The sequence below is a fragment of the Varroa jacobsoni genome, unplaced genomic scaffold, assembly GCF_002532875.2.
Source record: "Varroa jacobsoni isolate VJ856 unplaced genomic scaffold, vjacob_1.0 scaffold_1276, whole genome shotgun sequence".
NCBI classification, from domain to species: Eukaryota; Metazoa; Arthropoda; class Arachnida; order Mesostigmata; family Varroidae; genus Varroa; species Varroa jacobsoni.
This window is the reverse complement of record NW_019214178.1, coordinates 123299-145485: the sequence shown is the minus strand read 5'-3', so window position 1 is coordinate 145485 and position 22187 is coordinate 123299. Positions and strand designations below refer to the sequence as shown.

Here is a 22187-nt window from a genome sequence, read left to right as displayed (position 1 = left end):
AAGCATCAGTTATCAAAACAGCAATATCAATACGGGTAGAAGCTGTCGAATATTGCCATTTATTTAGCTATCAGCATTGGATCGTTTGATCAAGCTTGTCCAATTTAAGTAATCGATTTTAATTCTCTACGATTATTTATTATTTATGCTCGAGGATGGTCGATATAAAGCTCTATTCAATATGGGTTCGATAAAACAAGTTATTGTCGAACGTACTCAAATATCGTTAGGCTTCATCCAACCATACCACTCTATCTCTTCTTGAATGCAATATTTCCAGGCGAACCGTGCAGTCAAGCAACTTTCTTAAATAATTATTGCTAGCTCAACTAGACACAGAAAGAACCTCCGTTGGCCTTCTCCGTTTTTCTTCTTATCAGATTGCTGGAGTTCGGAAGTTAATTTGGACGTGACTTTTAACAAAAATCTAATCATCTGAGTCACATTTTCTTTATGGTCGTATCATATCGAAACTGAAGTTGCAAAATTACGTAGTTTTTACGTTTCGGTTTAAGCAAATCTACATCGTTACTGAGCAGCCTAAATTAACGCTTCGCTTTATTCGCTCGCATGTATAATATATAGCTGCAAAATAGTTTTTCGTATTTTTTTAAAACGCGTTTTTTCTTACTTGTTTTCGATTTTCGTTTACTTTAAATGCACGTTTGAAAGCGCTCTTTCTGCCATCAGCGGCATGGTCTAACGGTATTTTGTTGTAAGTAATGATTTCCACTTGGAGGAACTTCTAATAAGTGAATATTTTAAACGACTTGCATTTTCGGCATGCCATGTACTATGCATTTTGTCGAGGTCAAAATGCGCCTTTGTTTAAAAGGCCTCGTTGCACTCTTCATCTTTTTCCGGAGTTTCTGCTGACGGATTTTCATTTTTCCGTTCACTATCAAATCGCACTAGGAACTACAGATTTGACAGCAAAAGGAGGTCTTAAAGCCTGGCTGAAGGAGTTTATTTAATATCGGACCTAAAAATTTCTGCCAAGAAGGAACAAATAAATTCGTTGACAGATGGAAAAAGGCCCTAAGCCATAGTCGGAAATACACAACATAACAAAAACTATCGCAGAAGGGATATGTGTGCTTATTTTTTTGCTTAGTAAGGAAGAAAACAAAAGTCTTCTTTCCAGTCTAGTACACAGAGGCATGAAGCTTTTTTATTTCAATATTATTTGTTTCTCTACCATCTCATTCGTACGTGCTTCAAAGATGATTGTCCGATCAATGAAACGTTTATAACATTCCGACACTCAGAGATGCAGAGATTCGCATTTGCGTTATTTTTTTGTTGTGTCCTTTGTAAACATTTTTGGCCCGCGCTCGTAAAGTTCCCCAGTTAATGACCTCCGTAGTTAACTCAATATGGTTTTCTCATTGACATGGATCTGTCTAGAGCGCAGTAAAGAAACCATATAAAAACGCCTTTAGTCGCTAAACGTAACATGTTGAATGCATATGCAAAACAACGTCATGAATAAACTTTACAATATAATAATAATTATGTAATGAACTACAGCTGAATGGTTTGCTTTATGTTGAAAGCGTTAAAATATAACTTAAATCTAAACAGTCGGCAGTGTTTTCTGTTAAAATTAACAGATTATACCTCTTATCAAGGAAAATTTAAACCCGCGAACTTTAGCTCTAATTTTATAAATGGTATTGCACCACTCGTTCTTCGGGACAATTAACACTATAGACCACCTACTCTTTGAATATTCATCTCTTTTCTTTCACCTACATTATCTAAGCAAGCTCTCTAGTTTGTCTGGCCATAGATAAAGCTGTTATTTCAAAGGTAAATTAAAGGCCGTATTTAAATACGGTGCTTAGGAAGTACCGCTAACTTGAATCGAGCACTGGCCATACCACGGGATCGTGGTACTACTTCGGATATCTGGCGTGGCTCTGTTTATGTTGGCTTTCAGTCGTTATACTCGTGGTGAATATAAAATAAGCATCCTCGGTAGTCAAATTCTTGATAGTGAAACTCAATCGAATAAATTGAAATCTTTTTATAAAAGCGGTGGAGCCAAGACGAATTTCCTTCCTGGCGGTACTATTCCTTCTCACTATAGTCATTTTGCTAGATCACATTAACCCACTCGTCCGCACTGGCAGTTCCGCAAGAATCGTAGCAGAAGCTAGCTAGCTAGTGTTACCCGTTGTGGTCTTATGCATCTACGTGACGTGGTTCGAAACCGGGCGAATACACGCTTCGTTCCGTGCTAACCATCGAAAACAATGCTCAGCTATAAAAACTCAAAGCATTTATTTATTTAGAAAGGAAAATCCCATCGATTATACCAAAAATGAGTCGAGATAACGAACGCAATGAACAGCTCCAACGACCATACGCATACTGATGGATAATTTAATTAAGGCAACAACGTACGCATAAGCTTCGTAAAGTATGCTCAGAGTAAGTGTTGGTGGCGTCGTTGTTGATTTAAATTCATCCGTAATTGAACTATTTCACTAAATAGACTTCGCGCTATTTCGTAGACGTTCGCATAATTTTTTACGTGTGGATTTGTGAAGCCGTAATGACTTATATGAATTGAACAATAGTCTCTCTACTATACATACGTAGCACAGCATATGTTATTCAGACAGTGAAGTGTTGCTAGCACAAACAATATGGCCAGCTGTATACAATAATGTACTAATGAAGATGAAATCTTCGTTTCTGCACTACATATAGCGGCCGCTTGAAGAAAACATTTTGAAACAGCAAGCAGTTGTTTTTCGTTTCTCGTCTCAGTTATACGATTGATATTTTTCCACTTCCAAATATATACGCGAATTATATGCCATGATTTCATGCCAGATGTTCATAAGACATGGTGTCTTTAGATCTATCATGACCGAGTCTTTGTAAAGCATTTATTCACTGTGTACTACTTTTATTTAAGTCCGACCAACATACTATGACTGACACGAGTGTCATCCTTTTATCAACCTGTTCATCTTTTCTATTCGGGTTATTAGCTGCTGATAATCCCTCATAAGATCACCACATTTTGCCAACGGGTCCAAGCCATTAAACAGTAAATGCTTAACCGGGTGAATTTTGGAGCTGTTTTTGACATGTTGACAATACGAACATAAATTATTCGCTCAGGACCTGACAGCCTTTCTGACAGCCTAGCTCATTTACGGGGTTTGACCTAGTGTTTTAGTAGCGTATGAACCGATACAAATTTATATCTCAAGAAGTGGCTCGTGCTTTTTGAAAATCGCAATTTATTCGATTTTGTAATTGTTTTTAGTAGCTGAACATATCGAAGCTAGCTACTATTGGATCCAGGAATAGACTTTTTCAGGTTTCGCACATATTTTTAGCCCAACCCTTCTAGCTACGGTTGTTTAATTAGCTGCGCACCATTTCGCGCTGTTTAACGTGTTCGATCATTTGCTGTGTACGTAGTGCTGTTTATCAGCTTTCAGCATCATGTAAATCTTTTGTTTTGTTTCCAAATGCGAGCTGGGAACTTATGGCGGATGGATGCATATCTTTTGTGTAGCATCTGGAATGTTCCTGACAACACGCACGCGTAAGTCCTCCACAAGTGTTATTTTCGCTTTTTGTTAAAATGAATCTGCCTATCTTGTTCCGTATTTTGGAATTCTTTTTAGTCGCACCAAAAGAATTGCTTATCAGCTAAGAGTCGGTCGTCGTGGTTAATTTCTTGGTAGTGCGAAGAGCGTACAAGGACCCTAGAGGGGAGTGATGAAGCAGAAAGGGGGTGCTGCTTCCCTCAGAATGCGTGAATGTCCATCTTGAGTACGTGCGGATATTCCGCACCCTCTTCGACTTTCCGGCAAACATAATGACCCTTTCGTACTTTTCAGTCATAGGTAGGAAATCAACAGTAGCTACCGCTTTACCATCTGGAGCAATAAGACGGCACATTTATGAGCTTTCGCAGCTCCGGAGGAATGCTGCTCGACGAGATCATGCTACTGTTGCAATTTATTACATAGACACTGAATGGAGCCGTTTGTTTACATCATAGTAAAGGTAGTAAGTACGAATTTGCATAAAGAAGCCTCTTGTTGGGTACTATAGAATTATTTCAAAGAGTCGATGAGCATGTGTTTGTATGTAAGCTTCTTGCTTCCAATCTTTTCAGTTTGATGCTAAAAAAGGATCTGCTTTTCTTTCCAGTATTTGGTTTCTGACGTTATTTTTAAAATAAAACATAACTAAGAAAGTCAGGTACAACAGTAACTTGAGCCAGACTTAGTGTGCGTACCAGATACATCTGACGATAGTTCCGAAATTTAAAACCAATAATAAAATTTTTCACCGAATTAACCCTCATAACAAATATTTATATATGTTGACTCAGTAAAATACGCAAGGGCTTCTGAGGAAATTTTAGGCCGTTCTGTTTTTGTGACACACATGAAATGACCCTTAGCTCCGCTTGTGGCTGATGTTAGGCTTGATTTCCCTTCCCATACTTAAACATGTCCGATATAATGATGTAGCATCGTATTAGGCCATAGCAAGTATGCTATTAAAACTCCACGAAGGCCAACGCTGCCCAGCTTCAGGCTGATAGCTTACGGCGAACAGTCTCCACAAAATTCGGACTCCTGTGCTTTACAGAACATCCAAAGACGTCAACTGTAAGTCGACCTCATCGCTCACTCGATGACACGTCGTCGCCGAATTCAGCGGCTGTGCTTATAGTCGCTTCAAGGAAATGGACTATGAAAACTGTCCCGTTCCGATTCTTAGGTCGCCAAAAAAAGATTCTTCTAAAATAGAAAAGCCACGTCACAGGATGATATTTTATCTGTTAGGTATCGTCGTTGCACCACTCCCGTTGCAGGTGGCCCCTGTCCCCGAATCCTGTTCTGTTTGAACTAACAATATCGGAACATGTCGAAGAATAGATGATCACCCACGACTTCACGGTCATCTGCAACTCTACTGCATCTCACGCTACTTAACTCTAGGAAATCGTCGTTTTCTTCAACTTGCATCTTTTCCATTAAATCCTGCTCATGTTTACCTCTTGCCAGAACAGCTGACAAGAAAGCAGGCAAGTTCTTACAACAGCTGTAAAGTCTCTACACAAGGGCGCGACGATTACAACAAAATCTGTTTTCTTTCCACAGTTTTGCGTAGATTTATATTATTCCTTTACTAGAGACTTTATGCATTTACTTATTGTACATACTGTTGATGGAACAGTATACGTTGCGTGTAAATAGGGCTTTCATTGCAGCTATTTTTTTTTTTTGCTTTCTTTACGTATTTGATTCCATCTCGTCTAAGGAACAGAGTTTTCTGTTCGGCAATGGCGTGGTTGTTATTAACATCTGCGAGGTGCAGCTTCTGTCTGTGGTACATGGAAATTTTGTTTACTTTGTGCGAACTATCCTCTTCGCCCACTCCACCTGCTGCTCTGTCCAAATATTTCACCCACAGTTTTATTAATAATATATCATTTTAAAAGCTTTGAATCGCGAAAAGTTCATCTATCGTTTGGATTTGCCGATAGTGTATATATCGCCGTTCCTACACACTTTGATACCCCTAAGTATTTTCCGCAGATTGGCAGCAGTTTAATAATGACTCACGAAACTGCTACATATTGCGAGGAACACTTACAGAGCTTGGTCTCACTTAGACTTGATAGGTTCATCATATATCTGCACAAATTATTCACATCTTAGGAGCTACCTAAGACTATCCGCGGCAGTAAGTCCAAAACGTGTGGGGTAAGATGTTGTTAAAAATGACTGGGTCTTCATGGCGCATTTTACCGCCAGAAAAATAAAAGCTGATTAGAGTTCTATCTAATCTGTTATCACGTTATCGCGGTTCAAACGGTAACTAGGAGTCAGTTCAGAGGCATATTTTTTTGCAAATGATGAGATTTCTCAATTCGGTGTAGCTTCAGATAGCAACAACTTATTTATGTTTTCATCTATTTTCGTTCGATATAACTCTATCAATCAAGTCAGCTAAATTTTCAAGATTTACTTTATACCATACATCTCGTGTTATGAGGCGCTGTCGCTCTGCTTTAGTGTATGCACATCCTTTTCCCTTCATTTTCTAATGTTGAGGTGAAGTTAGTGTAAGGCATACCTTCTGGTGGTTGTTACCACTAGTAGACACAATGCTTAACTAATTTTGCTACGTCAGTTTTCTATTACTGTCACCAATAGAATATGAAGCTTCTAAAGGCATGCAGGTGACCGCGACATTTAATTTCCATCTCAGTACCATCGATTTAGATTACCATTTTTCTCGAAGATTTTATTAGGCCTCAAAAAGAATATTATGAGAACTGATCCTTGTTGGATTCTATGGCTATTGGCATATTTAGTCATTTTGTACTTGATTTACTCGAATCTTAAGCCCTTGCCAATAAATATTATCATGAAAAACTTGACGATTTGCTCAGCAGAGTAGTCCAGTTAACCGCGCAAGATAATAGAAAACATTTGGCTCCTGAGCATAGGTATGACCTTTTCATAACAATAATGGTGCCAAGAAGGTTTACAACGCATGTCCGCGATATTGATTTTTGCCTCTGTGAAGAGTGTTTTTTAATGCGAATGAACCTTCTTTTTGCTCATTACAAGAACTGAAAAGCGCTGGGGGGAATTAGAAAGGAGTGACAGCAGATTTAGCGATGATCGTTGTCGCTAATACCATGTCTACCCGCGCATGCGTATTTTTCGTTCTCTCAGCAGACGACAAATTATAGAGGACGAGGCTGGTAGGGGCACGGGGCGATTGCTAAGAAAGATGATAAAAGGAAAAGGAAAGGAAACAATGTTGGAGGAAAACGGAAACCCGCGAACTTATACGCAGCGCTTAGGCTAGCCGATACCAACGGTTGTGGCATTGTTTTCGAGGAAATCGCAGGACTCCCAATTCCCGCTTTATTTTAAGGAAGAAAAAAAAATTGCAGGCTATTGTTGTTCTTGCTGCTGCGGTTGCAGCTTCGCTACTCGATGCTGGACATTGAGAAGTGGTTGCCCTTCGGCATCGTAACTCCTGCCATTGTTGATGTTGATGTTCACGTTTAGAAGCTTTAAGCGAGTCTGTGAGTGAGGGTAGGAGGATGTTGAGGGCGGAGTTGAATGGAGAGGGGAAAGGAAGGATATCTTGCAAGCGTTAAAGGCGAGATAACTGTAGACTTATTGAGAATGAGGCGAAGCCCTTTTTTTGGCCCCATTGAACTTATCGAAAAATATGCAGCAAGTCGGTTGTACTCACAGACAGGCACATTGAAGTAAAAGCGGTTGCAAAGATAACGAGCGAGTGCGCGCTCTCGGGAATGGGGACAAGTATATGCGAGAACAGCATCGCCCAGAGTTGATAGCTGCAGCACCCGAGAAGCTTGCGGCCGGCTAAAGAGAGAGCAGACTACCCTCTGCGGCTGCCGGACAGAGTAGTACTAGCAATGATAGGAGTGGACAATAAAGAGGGTATACAGGAGGAGGAAAGGGAAGGGTATGAGGAGTGGCTAGAGCCGGAAGCCCAATCCCAGCAAAATAAACCACTACCGCCACCACCAGGAGAGCTAAGAGAGAGTATAGAGTTTTCAGCCGAGTGGAGACTGCGACGGGCTAGGCGTTTGTCATCGCTGTGCGCGCCCTCAAGCGTTGTATTGGCTTTCGAATCCCTTCGGCGCCACCAACAAAGCCGATTTCTGTCATTCGACTATAATATAGTTGCATCTATCAGTAACAATACAACAATCGCTATCGGATTTGCGTGTCCGCAATAGAGAGAAACAACTAGAGTTACAATCGCTTTGCGTCAAAACGCTATTGTGCAAAGGAAAAACCGCCGGTAACCCAATTGACCAGCCAATCAAGCATCACTTAAATCCTCCATAACGTTTTCATTTGCTTTGCATAGCGGCAGGTACCGTCGTCCGTTGGTCATTGTCGACGTCCTGTTGATCATCGTTTTTGCTGTTCGTCACGTAAAACGCGCATTTCGTATCGTATCGTGGTATTAAGGGTGGACTACTATTTAGACCGGGGCGTTGACCGCGACACAATTTATCATGACAGAAGCAGTGAGTGGTGGCCATGGGTCGTACGCCGGAGGCCGAGAGGAAGCAAAAAGCCCGCAGGTCTAGTTTAACTATCACTGCTACTATTGGCGGTCGAATTGAGCAGAAAGTATTTCTCAATTCACCCGACTTGAAATGCAGGTTTTACAATTACTGCTGTAGCGAAGGGAATAGAAGATGAGTGCGGTGCTACAGCGTTGGTGTATGGGAGCTCTCACAGCTAGAGGGTGAGCAACAACCCACCTACACGTCCATCACTCCTAAGCAGTACACATGATACAGGACAGTGAATATAGAACCTTAATAGTAGTAGGTCGCATACTAGTGATATATGTAGTGACGACTGAGAGGAACTGAGGAGCCGAAATGGCCGGAGGCGGCAAAACGCTCAAGATACAGCTGATGCTGGAAAAGTGCACAGAAGGACATGAATCTAACGGAACGCCGACGCCTGCCGACAACAACGAAAGCGGCAAATTCAGAAAAGAAGTCTTCTACAAGGTAAGCCATCCAGTTTGTTCGTCTAGCAGATAGACACAAACTGATAAATCTCAAGCGCGGCTATGACAGCAGTGTCAATAATAGCAATACACGGCACTAGCTTAGCAGCCTGGAGCAGAACGAGGACGAGTTTACGTGGGATGAAGAATCAGCGGGCATCTTTTCGGAAGTGGGAAAAGTTCGATCGCGGCCTGTGGACACACCGAAGGCATAGCAAGAATTTTCAAGGAGTGTGTCCTTTGTCTAACCAATTACCGGAAATCTTATTTACGTAGACTTATTAGCCTAGCCCTTCGACTGAGTTTTCCACTTAAGACCCCATCCTAGCTTCCAGTCACCAAATTCATCAATACATTTTACTCTTCGGGGATTATAGTTACTGCGGAGTTCCGTAATGGCTTCCAGGATGATTGACTGCATTAGATCTCGAAATATCGACAAGAGTATGTCAGCTAATAATGTGAGCATTTTTCTGACAGTGAAATCGGGCTTGCTCCCAACATGTCTTGTAACTACATAGGTATTAGCTACGGAGACCCCTCTCTCGTCTGCTAACGGATCCGTTTCTAGGTTGAACGATAACAACGACAGCTAGATTCCATAAATTGTCGTCCAATGAATTGTGCCATGCTTGCGTATACCTATCCAGCAAGATAGTCGAGCAAACGGGTTAACCTCAATCCTTCTCCGTGCTTGAAAGATGAATTGCGTGTAAACCCATTTCTTTGTTTTTAATCGGTTCCTTTTCTGAACAAGATTGAAGGATCGCTAAAGAGTTGGAGAAGTAAATAGATAGAATTTGTCTCAGAAGACTACCTTTAGTGCTATTGTACGAGATTCGAACAGAAAAGGAAAGGCATCTTTAGGTAACGGCCTGAATACGACTTTCACCCGACTACCAAATATTGGATCACGTACTTCAAGCGCTGTCAAAAATTAAGTTGTACAGCAGGTACGTTTGCACGTTAAACAGCACACCTTGTTTTTGACATGCAGTCTTAATAAATTTGTAAGCTCTAACGCCTTTTATCGGATTTATACCACCGACAAGTGCCAAATATATTAAGCCCTTCTGCAGGACACACGGAAACCCATTTTTGCGATTTGCGGTGGAATCTAGGCTCTGAGAGCCGTATTAAATAGAGTGTTGACCAAATAAAGGGAATGCTTTGGTAATAAAATTAATTAGAAGGACTACTCTGGGGTACTACTTCTTTAGTACGCACACGGTTTTGTATGCCTCTGAGGCCACGTATAACAGAGGCAGTGGCTAGTCTCTGTTAAAAACAGCTAGCGACAAAGTGTGGATCGCAAAGTTCTCGACCGCTGGTTATGATACATGATCCTATTATTTGACCGCTCCTGTATTATTTGAGGTTTTTTTTTTAGAGACAAGCGTTTCAGAGTTACAATTTTTGCGTTTTTTAATAAATTAAATAAATGTTGTGGGTCAGACATATAAAACACAGTAATATTCTATTTTATGGACCGAGATTGTGTATTAAAATCAGGCGAGGCACAGAACCACTTGGACCAGAGGCGCCTAGTTCAATTGACCAAACATCAAAATGGAGAAAGAACGGCTACAAAGAGACGCGTCGGAGCGACCAAAGGCAACGTATTTTATGTCTCGACATATATATATATATCTTATATCAGGAATGTTCTCTCACAGTGTGAAATAAAATATGTATTGAAGACTTTACACTGATGGCTTGAAAAGCCAGATAAATTTCGACGGTACCAAGATTGCTCTATAACACGCAAGTGGTTTGGCACGCTGTAGTTCACATAAAGTAATGGACAAGCACTGGAAAGCCCGTATATTCGTAGCCATGCTGATAATGAAGCTATGATATTGGCTTCGAGTCTCGAAAGAGCCGCAAAAGAAGGCAAATGACTGCTTTAATAAAGGATTTTGCAATCAACGTAGAAAACCGGCTTCTATTTGATGCAGCCGGGGACGATTCCAGTTATTTTGGCACTGGAAGCACTGGAAGTAGCACTAATGCGAGTACCATAATTTAATTGTTATTGGGTAAATGGAAGCAGCTGAGTATCGTTAAGTATTATGATAAAAACTTGCCAGACTTGCAGGGTAGAGCTTAGGAGGTTTAATATGTAGACATACATTTGTGATTTCCGCTTCTACGACTATACACATATACAAGCATATTGACCCACTGTTGTCAAACAACCACTCGTGTGGAGAAGCATGATCTCGCCTAGTCTAAACTGGTCACCCGTGTATGTTGTTGTTGCATGTATGTATGTATGTATGTATGTTCCGTACATAGCCATAGCAGTGGCTTTAAAGGCTTAGTCGTTTCACGTACCTGTCACTAAGAGCGATTTATAGCGGAACGAGCAAACAGAGGTTCGCTGGAAGGACACAGTTATATACTGGTGTTAATGAAATAATTACATTGTTAAGATTCAAAAAACAAAGAAGACCTGACAAGTTTATTTTGAGGAGATAACCGAAACAAGTGTCAGGATTCATGCAAAGTGTTCATATCATGTACAGGACGCCCTGGTGCATTTCAAGGCTTGTTGTTGGGTTGTATATGAAACAAATAAAAAGAAGCTGATCTACGTTTTCATACATTGGTCATCGCTTGCGCGTTCATTTTATTTGGCTGGGATACATTGGATAAGTTTTACTAAGGGTGTTGAGTCGTTAATAGGATCTTCCTGCATAAATGTCAAGCTGGAAAAATCAGCTAACCATTTAACAGATGTCTGTGTGTGTGCCATGGCTAAGCGTTTGCCATGTCATTGACATTTTACCCGCATCGTCCCTGAAGCGTAAGAGCGCTAGGAACACTTACTTAACGAACAACAGCGAAACCAGAACTGTGCTTGTGATTCCCAATATGAATGTACTTTTTTTTAACCTGCTACACAAATGTTTAGACTAAGCATTACATAGCCAATCAACACAAACAGGCAGAGTAGTTTTTCTATAATTACATTGGAAGTCTCTCACTTAATTGGATGGTCGAGATACGAAAAAATGAATTTTAGGATAATTAGTATAGTATGAATGAGCATACTCTCCTCTAGCATAGTAGCAATGGTAATTATGATCATTGCAGCTAGTATAGATAACCTAACAGATATTACGTAACGCTTAAGTATTTTATTAGTGTTTCGTTGTGTAGTCTAACGTGTAGTGGATACGGCGACTTTGGGCCAATACTTGCGCAACCGTCGTTGATTAAGCACATTTGTTTGATGGTGGTAATGCCGATGTATGCAAGATATGGCGGCTAAACACGATCATATATAGCATGGATAATTAGTTACGTTAGAATTAAGTGTAATAACGGTTATTATATCGTTTTTATTTCGGTCGGAGAAACAATGCGCACATTTTTTTCCCTTCTGTTCTAGATCACAACGTAACTTGTAGGTACACTAATACCTAGGCCATTCGCAGGTCCCTACCCAGTGTAGCAAAACTTTATGTGGGCCTATGGTAGAGGAATCAATCTTTGACCTGCCTTATTTGGCAGCAAGTTATTAGTAGAATATCAGCTTCTCTAGACATAATCGCAGTTCTTTTTAAGCAGTGATTTATATGGTTCCGCTTCTGGGCTCAAATGTAAAAAGTGATCTTGTAGATGAACTTCTAAAATCACCCCTCAACTTGTTTTTACGTCTCACGTGTAATGAGATAGTAATGTAATGAAGCAAAAAAAAAAAAATTACTTACTGCTGGTATTCTTGCTACACCCTCTGATTTCTTAGGTACCCTTTCACTGGCTTAAAACGTATCATTATCAGTGGTTCTAACGGGAAACGATAGATGGCAAAAATCCTAGCGTAACGTAATTACTGGGAAACTTACCATGTCTGAGTCATCGGGTTGCTACAAAGACATCGGCGAACCGGTTTCTCCCTGCTCTTGGCTTAGGTTTTCAACCAAAGGCCAACCCTCAAACGCCTGAAGTGTTTGTAGTTTTCGGCTCTGAAATCTTTTACTGTCCATTGCTAAAACTACTCGTACCTTGATATAAGCGCGCTCGCCCTTATAAACGTGCCTATAAACATCTATGCCGCTACTATTCGCTCGCAAAGCCATTATTACTTAAGGCTTGAGTAGCACAGTTAGGTTTAGAATGCAACTTTTCTCCAAGTCTTGCAAAATTATTTACACAGTGAAATAACTGACGCAGCGGTTCGCGGCCCGCTAAACGTGCGAGGTCTATGGTTTTGGTTATTCTATGTATTTCTCTGAAGTGTTCTGCTTTCGCCCTGCTCCTATACCCTTTTACGCTGTCCAACTGTAACCTCGTGTAAAAAAACCTAAAAGTAATGCGCTCCAACTATTGATATTGTCTCATAGACCTGCCGCGCTAAAAGCTCAATAATGCATATTTGTGATTGACCCAAAAGCCTACATTATAGAACAGGGGCAGATTAACAGCACTCATAAGAGGCAAATATTCAATAGTGGCTCATTTTAAAATATTACCGACACATGCGTATACGCGTAGGTGTGTGTATATGTATCTCGAAAGAGCGCTGGTATTAGTGGCGGCGGCGACCTTTGTCCTTATACTATTGCTGCTGTTTGTATAGGTAAATCGTGTGAACTTAGTTATTTTTGTGGTGAGACATCGCGTGCTTACTTTGCTGCAGCGGATTATTTCATTTATTAAAGTGACACAGAGAAAATCCAGTGGTCGATGACTTTTGTACTGATACAGAATTAGAAGCATCAGGACCCTAGGCGAACGAAGGAAGCTGGCTAGAATAGAATTTGCCTTATTATATACAAATGCGGTCTCCGCAGCCTGCTAGAACAGAAAAACTCTGTATGACAGCCGGATCAGTCGAACACAGAGGTGGTACTCGAATAGTTTCATACGACCAATCAATAATATTTTGAGAGGATTAGATGCTCCGGATTTCTTTCAAGTATTTCATGGTGTTACACAATTATCTGTATCTTAATAGGAAAACAATTTTCGGATCAATCGAAATCAAGCTAATATCTTTCCTCATGTGATTGATGCAGAGTTGCTACACCTAGGCGCCCAGGACCCCTTAGTACTGTAGTACAATTCAACTCTTGATCATTATCACTAATAGCCGACATCGATTCCTTCACTATTTAATCATAAGTATATTCGACGAACGTCCGAAATTCCGTCTCAGAAAAAGGCAGCTTAGGACCTAAGATCAGCAGCTTTTTGAAATATCGCACAGGATGTCCTATATAGGTTAACAGGTGTGTGGTTCTTGCGGCTGTATTTTATTGCATATTTAAAATATATTTCTTTTTAAACGCTAGTTTTATCGCTCGTCTGAACGTAAAGAAGATTGCGACTCGATGCGTCTACCGCTTTGTTCAAAGAAACAAATCTTTTGCTTGTTAAATAATGACGGGAAATTCAAAAACTTAGCCGGTACGAATCATCGTATATTATCACGCGGTCGTAAAACAAACACACCAGCTAATCATGATAGCAAATTTGTATTTTTACTAATCGTGTAAATTGTGTGCTATGGAACATATGCGAATCAGACCTATATTATTCAGACATAGTTATATATAAAAATATATAGAATTCGAATTGTACTCTAAATAGAGGCTCCCTTATAACTGACCTTCGCTTGAACGTCCTCCACGGTCTGAAAATTTAAAAATATTCTGTGCCAGCTCGTTTGAACGCCCCTGAGTATTGGATCACGCAGCTGTAACAGGCCGATAAGCTAATCCGCCCAGTTTATTTGTAAGTGATAGTTTTGCCGATGGTCTCTATGGGCTTCCAGCATATATGCGTATGTGTTTATTCACGGATCCGATTGCACGGAAAGGTTTCTAAAATTATCTATATGCTATTAAAATGTTATTAGAATTGTTAGAAGTAGCTGGAGCTTATGCGACTTCGCAGATCCCCAACTGTTAGGCCAAAAGTTTTTCGCCGATTGACTGATATGCCTATTACATAAGTATAACGGATATTAAATCTACAAGTTAAAGAAAATAGCAGCTGCTAGTTAGCTGAGGCTTCCTTCTGAATTAGGCAATGGGATGTATGCTGTATGTACGGTCGGGGCGTGCAAACATTCCGTGATGTTGTCAGATCCGATTACCAATGCAGGGTCGTCACGGATCAAGAGCAGATTAACAGTGGACCAACTGGCTGGCTCTGGCGTAACCTATTGTTAATGATTTCGTACATCTTAAAAATAGGTTTAGCAGCTTGGGCTGATCGGTTGACTCCATTCTTGCATACTAGACAGGAATAAGTGCAGTGAAAGTGTCTATAGCAGGTGTGGTGAACGTCATCTATCCAACATCCGATGCCTACTAAGCCGCTTATCCAGCCGGCAAGACTCTGCTAGTAAATACTGATTTCATCGAACGTTCGGCGCTGACCGCGAACTACTATAAGCCGCTAATCTCTCGAGTTCACAGTAGTTCGCTTTCCAGTTATCCGTAGAGGGCGATCTTCGGTGGTAAGCATAGCTCCTTTTTTGTTACTCCTGCTGCCGTTTCGACCAGTGCCATCGGCCTATGACGGAGTCAAACGAGTAATCTCCACTTCTTACAGCTTATCCAGTCTCTGGGAGAAAGAGCATAGGTCCGCCCGTCAGTGGGTGTTTAAGATTTGAACAAAAACTGTTATTACTCCTTGTCGCTGCAGTAACACCAATTGATTTACTATTGTCAGTACGATATGTTTTATGTGACTTCGATTATTATTACAGCCAAGTAGGAGAGCGAGAAAATAACTAAGAAATTGAGTAAACATGATTGCTATTTCAGCTTGAGCTGAACGCAAAAAATAGCACTAGTAATTTAGTTAAATTTGTCCCAAGAAGCTAAATCATTAGCACAAAATGTAACTACAGCCGTTAGCGACAACGACTGCTTTTCAGATTCGGTAAGTGGTAGGGCAATTGAAGAGTTACTGATAATAATAGCAGTAGTTATGATGACTTCAGTTCAGTAAAGCATCGATAATACTTGTCGAATTAATTCACAAGCAATACGGCAGTTATAATAGAGAGGGCAAGTCACCGAAGCGCGACTATCCTAATTTGTGTTGGTCTCCCTTCTCTTTACGCGCGTGTCCACGTCCACGTCCACATGCATTACTAGGCCTGAATAATAGGGCTTTTATGGGAAGTGCTACACGTCCTCCGTGAGCCCTGACGCAATCTGCTATATAACGTTGCTAAGCCACAACTTACAATGCCAAAAGGATAGAGCTTTTATCCTCGAGCGATTGAGCAGCGCGTCTAAACCTGTGATCGGTGAAGAAAGGCTTAACGGCTAGGTGATACAACAGGCATCATCAACATTCGCCTTAAACAACAGAGTGGGCATTTAAAATAATCCAGCCCGGTAATAAACAGTGTATCTTCGTTGTATAATTCACATGTGTGGTAAGGAAAAAAAATCGTGCGCGAAATGGAAAAACAGCGTCATGCGCTAATGCAACGAGGTGCGCTGCCCTCGTGGCGGAAGGCGACCATCCAACTAATTGTAACTATACAGAGAATGACCGAAATAGATGGGGCTGATATGAAATACAGAAGCCTTAGCTATAAGGTAAGAATAGGCTACCCGACTGGACATTACTTGGCTGGATAGTTGCGCAAGCGTCTCTTTCTTCGTAACTACTTGAATAAACAAATTGTTTGAACGAATACAATAAAACTGCAATAATCGAAAAATAACTGCAACAATTGTAACTATGCTAACCGGAAATGCGTCTTTAGTGGTTTCCGATAGGCTAAAAGGCTTCAGACGGTGCTTTCTACCTCTCACATTTTAAAAGGAGAGGCTCATATCGCTACAATAATCTAGCCAAGCTATAGTCTACTAGTAAATTCTTCATTTTTGAACGTAGTGTAAATTAATTTTAGCAGGAATTTCTTTATTTTTATAATTTACAGGGATTCATTAATCAATATGTTACCGTTTCGTGTAACTTATCGGTTCCGTACAATTTTTCATACTCGTGAAGGACAAGGTCCAACTTCACGAAGTGTTTTGACCTTTACCGAAGTCAGACATCTAATCCTAGTGCGATTAGCCAAAAACTGTGCAGTTCAACGTTTACCTTAATGAGAAAATACAAGTTTTCGAATATATACCAAAGAGAGCTTAAAGTATCCTCTATAAAGTTCACTTCTACGCCATGGGAATAGGACTCCTTCGTATAGTTGTCTAATTGCAAGCCAAAGACTCTTAGCAACAAGCAGACCGCTTACAACTGTAACGTTTAATTTCACGGAGCCGCTCATTTGCCGTGGAGCGATCAGCTTCTAGGAACATAATGCCTTTATTTATGTCGAACCGATTAATATCGCTATCAGATGATTTGTACTTATTAAGACCATTCCTGCGCGTACTCTACCACGGCTTTATTTGCCAATCGGACGTCAAGCTACGCGTCGGAAAACGTGTTCAATCAGCACAGCATTCGATAAATGTTTTGCCCTTTTTTCATTTAATCACATTAACGTTTTGTTATTGCGCCTATTGAAGCAGCTCGCTTTGTTCAAATCACCCGACTTCAGTAGCCATAGGGTAACAGCTGCAGTGATTGCATCTTGACAAAGCCAACTGGGACGCCTATGTTGAGTGCGTTTCGCACTTGAATCACCTATTAATTTTAGGTTCCTCATTTGTTTTTGATCGGCATAAATAAAAATCATCTGCAAGTGCTACTACGATCAGCAAACATTGCCCTGCTATCGAACTCGTACATATCCATAGGTACGCCGTAATTATATAAAGGAATTTAACTTTACAATGTTTGTATGATTCATTAGTTCACTAATCTCTTCGTTTAAAGCACGACACGTATAGACAATGATGGCTGTACATCATGCACCCAATTAAAATCAGAAATAACCTCAATTGATTTAGTTTTGCCAGCTCAATACAACAACTGTCAAATGAAATTTGACAGTGTATATGGCTGTATCCAGTGAAGAAAGTCTCGATATTATTTTCGAATCAAAGGAATGGGCTGGGGGTCAGAATGGCATTATATCAAAACCGTTCGGTCTCTGTAAATAGCGAACGTAGGGTTCTCAATTCGAATATTTCGAATTAAATTTCTAAATAATGCCTGCTGTGATTGCTTTTAATTGAATCGGATAGGGCATACATTTGCCGCAGTCGAATGTGCATTGGGAAAATGAGGCTATATGGTCATCTTGATTTAATTTACCTACCAAATTTTGATTGGAAATTTTAACGAATTTTTAGATGCACATAAATCAAAAGTTTGGGGCAGTTCACATTTTGAATTTTTCAAAAAGCAGGGTTATATGGAACAGCATAATGTTCCTTTGCATCAAACCTTTGTCGAACATTAAAAATATAAGGTAGCGAGTCTATACTTCTTCTTCAATTGAAAGAATAAGTGACTTTAGAACACAATGACTCGTAGAAGGGCGTACATGCGTATTGATACCTAGCGAATTTACACCAGATGTAATTATTACCAATGACGTATCCAACGCGGTTTTTCTTGAAATAAATTGACGATTTTATCTGTATGACGCGTCGTTCGGGCAAGCAACATTCGAGACCTATGCGTGACATTGTGGATGATCACGATTGTGGGACAGAACTTACCAGAAATAGGGGTCTGTAGTAGAAGAATTGGGCATAACCGCGACAGCTATACAAACTAGAGAGCAGTTGGGCTGGTTAGGAAATTGTGCGCACGTTGTTACTATGCTTCCTCACTTCCTTACTGACGAGGCACAACTCATAGATGTGTTCGTATCTGGGCCCTTCAATTACACTGCACAAAAATGTAAATTAATAAGATCATGATAAAAATTTATGAAAGACGAATTAGAATTCTTGGCTTGCTTGGTAGTAGGTGATTATAAAGTTTCGGCCTGGTTGGCCGCGGGAAACATTTTCCTTGTATTTTTGTTGAGTTATTAACTTACCTGTATCGCATCATTGGTGTACCATATGTGGCCCCCTTAATTTTCATGTCTCACATATAATGAGATAATAATATAGTGGCAAAAAATTATGCGATTACGCACGAAATTACTTAACGCTGAAGTTTCGCTCATTCTTCTAACGACAGCGCTAGGCAAATTTGATCCTATACGGCTACATAATTCCTCATATCATCATGAAGTCGAAGCGAAAAATCAATTTAAAAAAGAATTGATTTTCCGCTTCGACTTCGATTGAGCCGAATTGAGCAACGTTGAGTTTTACGGTTTCTAAAGCTAATTTAACTATTTTTTCCAGGAAGTGTTATTAGATTGTACACAGTCGCCCGTAAGGGCGATGATCGGCATTGTAGACCCTGTTTTTTGCTACTTAATCACTCATTCTGTATCAGAAAAAAATACTTTATTCCATGTTAATTTCGATACTATATCGTCCTTGGTTCTCATTTTTAACGTGGTTACAAATTAATCGTAAAATGATTATATAAAAAAAAACATAATTGTTTGAATCAACTATTCGGGTAAGTATTTGAAAATATTCTATTTTTCCCAATAGTTAAGTGGAGTATGAAATATTAAAACAGTGGGATTGCCTATAGAGAGTACAATCTTAGTGCTTCTTAGATGAAAAGCAGAATCTGCAGGATGCCACATCAAAATATTTCTATATTTCGTCTTTAGAATCGGATCTAAATATAAGCAGATATTTCGACAAGCTTTTTCTATGCCCTAGAAGTGGTCAACATAGCCACAATCCCAAGCCAAAAGGATACTACTAATTATTTCGAAAATATGCTTTCTTTAATCCGCAAATAATTTTTTAACAATAATCATATGTAAAGTTGTACTGGTAGACGAAAATACGCTACGTCCGGAAAAATCGAGCAGAACTAAATTTTAGGCTGAATTAAAAAGAAAAACTCAAAGTAGCCAAAAAACTGAAAAATCTTAAATACACATTGGAACTTATCTGGACTATTAGTGACATTTTTCTCTATAAAACGGTAATCAAAAACGATTTTTTGAGCTACTTTGAGCGCTTTAAATCTGAATTCCATTGAGCATGTTTCGGATTGCCTCGTCAGGGTCGTTCTCCAACTTTTCAACACTGCCACAATTATACATCGCTGATATTGTACAGAAAAGGAAGCTTTTCATTTTAATGGAGGTTCGGGCAGTGCGGAAAGATTTAATAAGAAGTTCTGAAACAGCGCCCTGTTGTACCTCATGACGAGTTTATTGCTTTATTTAACAAAAAAGTGGGGCTTTCCTCTAGTACGGTGTAGTGGATGAAAGCGCGCCTGCCAAAGTTTTTCCCAGTTTGATGTATTACCTCGTACGTATTAAGACGCTTCTAACTATTGGATGAACCTGTTCGTTTCGTCAACCCTATCCCTTAAACCATATCATAACTTAAATTTTATTTTAACGCGATAAGTAGTAAATTTCGAAAAATTTAAGATTACTAGGATCACTTCGGGGTACCTCACGTGAGTTTTCCCACTAGCCGTTTTGTAGGCCCCTCTTATGAGGCATATTTGTATAATCCACAGTGGAATGGCTTCAGTTTCTTTTATCATGAGACTAAGCATGAGGCAATTATACGATACAGAGCCAAATGTTTTTAGCTTTGTTTCTCCATGTATGAGGAAGCAGCAGTCACTTGAATAACGACAGCGTTTTTGTACACTTTGTAATAAATACTAATGCGGGAAATCTCTAGCTTTTCAAGTTTGCTTACTCCTTTAGTTACGACCGTGCAACGAAACTGTGATACATCGAAATGCTGGTTAGTTATTATAATACGTTGGTCAAAACAAGCAAGTAGAATCTTCCAAATAAAACACTCAAATTTAATGAATTACCGTTTATTTACAGCTGGTACCCCTATTAAAAATACTATCGTATTATAGCGATATTCTCGATTTAGTTAGAATCTCGCGGTTACGCTCCACGATACTCACTCACGCCTTTTCCCAACAGGGATCAAGTATTACATGAATGAGAAGGCTTACCACACTCGGAAGTTGTAAGACAGCTCAAATTCTCCCGTTGAGATAACTAGACGAAGTACCGAATGTTTTTGTCTCGAAGGCACGCTTTAACATTCAGTAAAGGTCTATGACCCCCTGTGTACAAAAAAAAAGCGGATTTTTTTTTTTTTTTTTTTTTAATCTAAGAAGACTTTGGAAGTAAAGAATTAGGACGGGAACAGTTCCATAGTCCCGCTCCACTAAACTTTAGGGTTCACTAAAAGTCAGTATAACACACGATTTACATCAAAACGATAATCACATCACTGTAAGGTCAGATAGGCGAACGGGCTTCTCAAAAATTGACATGTTTTTTTTTCTTCTGAAATTTAAAATGTACTTATATCTAGTAATAGAGAAATGAACAGAAGCACGTTCGCCTATACTGGCCGGACTACATTTCTCAATATCCGTCCGGCGGCTTTAAGCCTACGCTACGTTTTTGGACCAGATCAGTATAATAATTGTTAAGTAAGCTCTTAAAGTGTACAAGCTTAGACACCACTTTAGTAGATAGTTGAACATTAATAGAAATCAACTAAATTGAACAAATCATTTTTAGGGAGATGGCGCGCGTTTCGATTTGGACACGACTATTAAATTCAACATTAATGGTACTTATGAGCTCAGTATTATCTTCAGGCCCGTTGTTCGTATTGAGTAAGTATTTCAGCTTGGAATACAGGTAACAACAGCTTTGAGCATATTATTTCTTGCCACTATTTGTTTTCTTCTACTCTGGGTTAAGACTTTTGCCTTTCGCTCTCTCTGTTTTTCTCTCTCTCTTCTTCTCTGTCTGTCTGATCCTTATGGATTTCCCATTCGTCCGTCGTGTAGCGAACAGAATTTTATCTCAAGTTCCCGACGACAAAAATTCCGAGTGCATTTTCAGTATTTACTTTCTTTTTGCAAAGGTCAAAAAGCAGTTGGAGCAGCGTACGATGTAAGCCTATATTTGAGAAAGCTGCCTAAAGTGGGTTGTGATGTTCAATAATAACATCTAGAAATTAGAAGAGGCATACCGCTCCGGTCGGCCATCCGAAGCCCATTAACATCGTATAATGGTGATTATGAGGAAATATGGCTGGCAAACAAAATGGACTAGCTGAAAAGATGGTCTGGAGCCATATGGCTTAAGGTCGACACCTTACAGCTACCGAATTCGCTTAAAGATTAGGAGTCTGGGTACCTACAATTTTGAGCGAAGAGCACTAGAAAACATAGCTCCATATTACCTTTTAAAATCTCGACTGGTACCAGGCAACACGCAATTACAATGACAGCTCTCTACAAAACAGTGTTATTAGCGTAGAAAAATGGTATGTCGATGTCGATATGGAGCAGATACTTCTGAATTCATTGTTAAGCCAGATATCAATTGTGAATAGATTTACATTTGTTTAGACGGGAAAGGTCTTACCCACTGAGAACTTTCTGAGAGAAATAAAACAACTAATAAACATTTTTGGCGAGACCATCTTTCTTGTAAAATCTAATAGGTAAAGCAATGTCGTTTCTCTCCGCTCCCTTACACGTGGCAAAAGGCATTAAGCTCGCCCCCCCCCCCCCCCCCCCCAAAAGCCTGAACACGCGATCCTTATGCATTTACCAATATTTGC

General features: G+C 39.9%; 1 protein-coding gene across 5 annotated transcripts in view; it reads left to right on the top strand.

The window, feature by feature from the left end:
• The first annotated feature begins 7609 nt into the window (after positions 1–7609).
• LOC111268331 (CB1 cannabinoid receptor-interacting protein 1) overlaps positions 7610–22187 on the top strand; it is a 23411-nt gene continuing 8833 nt past the window's right edge. For 3 of the 5 annotated variants that reach the window (XR_002685158.2, XR_002685157.2, XM_022847256.2), the window contains exons 1-2: positions 15708–16148; positions 21131–21228. Coding sequence is in view for 3 of the 5 variants with exons in the window: in XM_022847256.2 (XP_022702991.1) it covers positions 16008–16148; positions 21131–21228 (239 nt within the window). In the remaining 2 variants the exon portion in view is untranslated. Of the gene's footprint in view, positions 8576–15700; positions 16149–21130; positions 21229–22187 lie in introns of those variants that run through there. The other 2 variants (XM_022847257.2, XM_022847258.2) reach the window with 2 other exon arrangements.